Source organism: Papilio polytes, unplaced genomic scaffold (genome assembly GCF_000836215.1).
Source record: "Papilio polytes unplaced genomic scaffold, Ppol_1.0 DF824437.1, whole genome shotgun sequence".
Taxonomy (NCBI): domain Eukaryota; kingdom Metazoa; phylum Arthropoda; class Insecta; order Lepidoptera; family Papilionidae; genus Papilio; species Papilio polytes.
Window position 1 is genome coordinate 281,912 of NW_013524767.1, and position 6,946 is coordinate 288,857.

General features: G+C 36.1%; 1 protein-coding gene across 1 annotated transcript in view; it reads right to left on the minus strand.

The window, feature by feature from the left end:
- Positions 1–3,623: 3,623 nt before the first annotated feature.
- Positions 3,624–6,946, minus strand: part of LOC106110180 — a 19,870-nt gene continuing 16,547 nt past the window's right edge. The window contains exons 9-10 of the mRNA XM_013291946.1: positions 3,730–3,810; positions 3,624–3,636 (exon numbers count right to left, since the gene is read on the minus strand). Of these exons, the coding sequence (XP_013147400.1) occupies positions 3,624–3,636; positions 3,730–3,810 (94 nt within the window). The remainder of the gene's footprint in view (positions 3,637–3,729; positions 3,811–6,946) is intronic.

Here is a 6,946-nt window from a genome sequence, read left to right on the forward strand (position 1 = left end):
AGTCGCATAGTTCCGTTAGACATTACCTACGACCTAGGCAACGCAGCACCGTATCACCGCCTGTACCCACCCCACCCGCACTACCGCCCTGCCCATCAACCCCCTGTAGTCCACGTCTCTGGGAAGTCATGCTCTCTGCATTCTATTGCAAACAAATTCCACCGCATAAATATATGTTCATTTTTCTCATGCTGACATTTTAAAAGAAATCAATATAAATATTTGGATGGATGAATGGATGTTTGTTGAAATTCGGCGCATAGGAACTGAACAGTCTGGAGAAATGAGTTCTTTTAATTACGCGCCAACGAAGCCGCGCGCTAATATTAGTATTGCATATTACAGATAATCCAAAGATGTACTTACTGTGTGGTTGTGGAGTGTTGGTTTCGTTCTAGCATTGAGCAATATTTGCTTGGTATAATGTCAAATTTAGGTACTTCAAATAAATGATAAAGATTGATAAACAGCCGATCGGCATTAATCACCTTACCATAAATATATTTTTCTTTACTTCTACTTATAACGAAGTCAGTATGGTGAATGGTGCTCCAATTTAGTATGTGTTGAGTTAATACATTTTTGTGTAAGAATAAGCTCATGTAGTCTGTTGGCACCCAGTCTGGCCACAGAGACGTAGTCATATCCAAATATAAGGGAGTTGCCCCAAAAATTGTTATCAAGCTCAATATATCGTATGCTTCTTTTGATTAATAATTTCAAGTATTGGAATGCAACAATGTTAAATGCCGATCGTATGGTGTCGTATAAAATGTAATTAGATACCGACATACAAGGTATAAAATTGACACTATGCCGAGTCTGCAAAATTGCTTGGAATGCCTAGTTTATATTATACTATTACAGTAGGACAGTGGCACTCAATTCAGCGCATGCATACAACTAGTGTAGTGTAAGTGTAACTAATAAGTGGCGCTAGTGAGGCAAAACAATCCACGCCAGGCCAGCGCTTCTGACTTCTGTCCTGGCATAATGTACACCAGGCAGAAAATACGAGTATACACTTTGCTTATTTGACATTTAATTGCGACGTGACGTCATTCCTGTCACTTGAGTAATAAATGATAGAACAAAACAGGTACTATCCGTTTAGGTATACCTACTCTATACTAATACAATAAAGCGTAAACACAAACTACTTCGTGGCGCAGGATGCCAGAAATCATAGCGTACTTTTGAATAATCCTTTCTTTAATAAGAACCCCTACACTTACGACACGCTTTAGGCTATATATTTTCACGCTATTAAACAGGGGGTAAATAAGTTGGAAATACCTCGATATGGGAAAGGGACCATAAACTATAATCTACCAACATTAAGGAAACAAGGTTATTATGGTAATTGTGACATTTGCAGTTGTGAATTTGACAAATGTAAACAATAAAATAAAGTTTTTATAATTCCATGCGGTTGACGCGCCAGGAACAGCTAGTTTATTAATAAAACTTTACCGAGACGTTAAATTGTAATAATAGTAATAATCTATAGCCGCTAGATATCGGTAGCTGGCTAAACCCGCTAGATAAAGAAAAGCGAACCAACGGCTTTGATAGAACCGACCAACGAGTCCGGCCCTCGTCGGCCAACAGACGTAACCGTTACATTCGATTGGCAGCAAGTCAGCCGGCAGCGGAAAATATTTAAAACTGCCACCACACTCTACAAGACTACGAGTTGGTGCAGTGTGGCTTGTGTAAGCTTTTACACGATCCGTTTTCCAATTGAATCATTTAGCGTTAAGTAGAATTGTAGACGGCTGAATACTGTATCACACTAGGCTCTTTGTAAATCATCTTCGAGGCGAATGAATGATATAAGAATGAATGACATAAGATACAAGTTTTCATTTAGAAGCGAGACGACGTATTCAATGGAACGTCGACAGTCTGCTAACGGCTAACTATTCATACTGTTACATATTCCCGTACAACACATTCCCGTCTAGTCCGAGTTTAAAAAACATTACCTAAGCAATGTATTTCGTTGGTCGAGGGCGCTGGGAGAGGGGCAAGAGAATAATTTAAGAGGCAATTCATAAATCTATTTAAGTTGGCCGCGGCAATTACGTGGCAAACGCCCATGCAATTTTACTTTAACACAAAATTACGCGAGTTTACAAGTAAATTGAAAGTCCCCAGAGTGGGTCGGTTTTGCGGTCGCCTTGTCGCCAGAAAGATGGGTATCTCGCAAAAAGATTTCATGTTAATGTATGCAGAAATGTAAGGATAATTTCTATAGCAGCTTTAACATTCCTTCAAATGTAAGTGCAAAGATAACATTTAAAAAGAAACTTTGTTATAAGCTTCACAAATAGTGTTCGACACGGCGTTATTTTAGATCCTGAGACCATCATAATATGTACAGAGGAAAAATTTGTATTTTTATATGCATTGTAATAACTCAAAACCTTCTGAACTAATTTAAAAATTCTTTTACCATGTAAAAGTTACGTTACCAGTGAGTGATACAGGCTGTGAGACGAAGTCGAGATCAACAGCTATTACTAATATTGATAAACAGTAAAAAGTCCAAAGAACATCAGACGTGTGATTGTCTTCAATTACGACACACTATGAGTTTTTAACAACATTCATTAGAAGCATCATAGACCCAATTTAAGTAATATTAACTAAATATAGCTTAAAAAAATATCTGTAAAAATAGGATTATCAAGAAATATATTTTCTTATTACGTTTTCGTTCAAACAAACATCCTGTTTGAACGCCTAATTCAATAATAAATAAGTCTCAATCAAATCAGTGAAGAAGCGAGGGCGAAGGCGCGAACGCCCTTCCTGGTCGGAGCTGTAACGATGTTTCCCGCAAACGTCACTCGAACGCGCCATTTTAAATTGCATCATTCTCCGTTGAGCGTCGTGGAGTTACCAACTTTCTTTGTTTATGGTTAAAATTCATTTAAAAATACGTATTTCTCTGCGTGTTTATAATTATCTAGGCAGAGTCTAGCGTCGAATTAAGAGGTCAATGCTTTTACAGCAAATATCTTTAATAACATTTACACTATTCAATTATTATTTTCGGCATTATATTAACTCATAATACATATATTCTCCGTAGTAAATGAATATATTTATGAAATTTATTAAGAAAACATGTATAACCTAATTTCTTTATTTGTTTCATTACTTATAAGAAATGTTTGCTTATTTTAACATTAAACAATTAATTTTATTATTACACAAAACATTTAAAAACCGTTAGGGAATGTCGCGTCACGGCATTCTTTCAATACTACAAAGCATGTTTCGTGTGTGTTTGTGTCTGTGTGTGCCGTCACTATACACACAAACACAAGATCGGACTATTTTCCTTTAATCCCACCATTGACAGTTCCTTCCGTAATACTCACAAAACGCGTATATTTATGTAGATTTTATGTCATGAAAAACCATCTCTACGTACTAATCTGCCTTTTACAAGTCTTGAAAACACTTTTTAAAAGTATCTAATGTATGGCGCTTAGTAAAATAACTCTTTGTAATGCTATGCTATAGAAATAGATAAACACAAATTCATCATGAAGACAGAACACTGAAGCACATCAATATTACTTTTCCAATTTAAAAACAATATTAAGAAGTTACAGACCGAACCTATAACAATTTCCGATACAAAAGTGATGTTAGTACACGAAGGTCGATGGTCGTGTGGTCTACTCAGCTACGACAACTTACAGCTAGACTTACCTCCATGCCCCTCCCGAGGAGTCGTTGCTGGTCTCCTTGATTTGCGTGCTACTGGTGCTCTGCAGGTTGGGTGGGTTCACGCTAAAAACAAAATTAAATTTACATCAACAACTACTTATACATTGAACACAATGATAAATCGCAGATATGCAATTGTATAAAAATGAAAAAATTGACGTTAACTAAACATTTTATCTATATCTATGTATACTTCTATACTAATATTATAAAGTGGAAAGATTTGTATGTTTGTATTTTTGTATGTATTGAAATAATTCAAAAACCACTGGACCGATTTTAAAAATTCTTTTACCATCAGAAAGGTAATTAGGTATCTGTGAGTAACATAAGCTATATTTTATTATTACTAATGTTTAAGAACTATTAATAAACAGCGTGTTTCTGGACGCCGCACAGTGTTTCGCGTTGTATGGGGAGGTTGGCAATAATGATTTTGGAATATTTTTTAACAAATTTGGAGATATTTAATTTGTTTTTATATAAATATGTGTAAATTAGTCACTGAATTATTGTATTAACAAAAATATAATAATTATGTACATACGCCAATCAATAAATATGCACTTATACGGTTTTTAGGCTACATTAGTATGGGCGCCGGAAAAGGACACACAAAATTTAAATGACATCTAAAAGAACACATCCTCAGCTACGTTTTTGCAAAACATACTATGGCGTAGAAATGCACAGAAAAAAAGTTACAATGCTTGCAAAAGGGTATTTGTAAGATCACATGAAAAGCAACGGTTTTTGGGCTACATTAGTATGGGCGCCGGAAAAGGACACACAAAATTTAAATGACATCTAAAAGAACACATCCTCAGCTACGTTTTTGCAAAACATACTATGGCGTAGAAATGCACAGAAAAAAAATTACAATGCTTGCAAAAGGGTATTTGTAAGATCACATGAAAATCAACGGTTTTTGGGCTATGTTAGTATGGGTGCCGGAAAAGGACACGCATAATTTAAATGACATATAAAAGAACAGGCCCTCAGCTATATTTCTGTAGTACATACTATGGGGTAAAAATGCACAGAAAAAAAATGAAAATGCTTACAAGACCTAAATGAGCACCTACGGTTTTTTGGCTAAGTCAGTATGGGCGCCGGAAAAAGGCGGAATATTTTTCAATGGAATCCAGAAGAACACATTCTAAGCTATATTTCGGTAGTACATACTATGGGGTAGAAATACGTAGAACATAAACTAAAATGCTTGTTTACAACAAGATTGTGTCAAGGCACCTATCACATGTTTCGATGCTTAGTGAAAACGTAACACATACATAAAAACACATAATTTTTGGATCTAAACATAATACATGTCATGACGAAATAAAAGATATCAAGATTTACTACATGATTAACTTTTTTAGTGGAATAATAATCTGTTTAAAGTTATCATATTTTCTCGACCAAACCGATGTTCAATAATGACTACTTTTACTACGGTTATTATGACTAAACCATACATTGAATATTTTTTTTATTTACAAATCTAAATGTGCTATATATAGAGCTATCCTTTGATATTTTTAAAAGTTTACAATACTTCAATTTTGTGTTTGGCATTTTGGCCAACCTCTCCGTACAACACGAAACACTGTGCGCCGGCGTTAAAAATTCACTGAACTTTTCTCGTAAGCCGAGCTGTCTAAACCGTTAGAGGTATATAAAAATCATAATGACTAATAGTTTAGAAGATATCGCGAACACAACAATAAGGGTAACCGAAAAATCAGCTTACAAGCTATCGGGCTTAAAAATTTGGAATCTTGCATCGGTAGATTTCTGTTATTACGTAGATTACAACTAAGGTAATACTTAAGGTGATAAGTTGAAAAAAGGGGTGAACGTAAGTTCGGAACTTTAAAACTTCACACGGGGGAAGTGGTGGGCAATAGCAAGTTAATCATATAGTTACTTCTTTCTTTAATATTTATGACAACCCTATCTAGATTGTGAGCATCTAATAAAAAAAGTATAATCAAAACGGACTTAGCCGTATTGTAACAGATTATCAACGTCCATAGTTGCATAAGTGGTATGTAAGTAATGGCTTTAACAAGACAAAATACTAGTGAAGCTCCGAGCAGACCTGACAATGTTCGATGCGTCAACTGACACGTGGCGTCGCGTCAACGTCGACACAATGCCCTTGCCACATCGCCAGCCCCGCCGAGACTAAACACTACTCTCAATTCTCCGTACGCTACAAGTGAGTCATTTTTATTAGTCTACCAGCAACAAGATTGTTGCTTAAATGCTTTGTCGACCTTTGTCAACTTAAAAAAAACTAAGTTAGTGTAAACGCTTAATAATCACTTTTTTCCAAAATCTTAAGGCAAAGCTCTATCTGATATCTTGGAAATAATATTCACAGAGATACAGGTGACTACGGATTTAACAATGAAAAAGTTCTTGTTATTGTGTTTCTGTAGATTATAGTTCTAGTGTTCTGGACCTCTCACGTTTGACCCTTGGACCGTCGATAACTGAGACAGAACAGAAGAGTGTTGATGTGAACCTACATTTAAATATAGTATATTTTGTAGACTCCTACGACATATTCTCCTGAGAGGAATTGTTTTTTCTAATTAATGGAAACGATACTTTTAATGAAACCGACAAGACGGAGCGTGTCAATAAAAAAAATGTTATTATTTATTGAATTTCCGTTATCGATTAAATCGAACGACGCAGGTGATGGTGATGGTGATGCTCAAGTAATAAAGAAATGCCGGCGCGTATTTATGACGTCGCTTGATATACTCGTAAAATACCGTAAGCAGTAGGTTCTCCATCATGAAAATGTAACAGAGACGAGATGGAGATGACCGTAACAGTAACAGATATACCAAGCCCTAAAATCCCAAGTGATATTTAATAACTTTAGTTGTTTACATTCGTCATTTTCGTTGATTAAGCGTATGTGTGTGCGTCTGTTATTGATTACCGAAGTGTTTATACTCATCAATCTCCCGACCTCGTAGCTACAAGCACGTCACATAAACAAGGCTTCCTATTTCGAGATTGTCAATACGGCATTAAACATGTTGCAGATATAAACTTTCCAGTTGGTTCGAGTGTTGTTCCAGATTGTGGAACTGTGGGACCGACATTGAGTACATACGGCCCGCAGCCCGCAGAATACGCGGGCGGCCGGCGCGCGGTGCACGCATCTAGAAAGTTC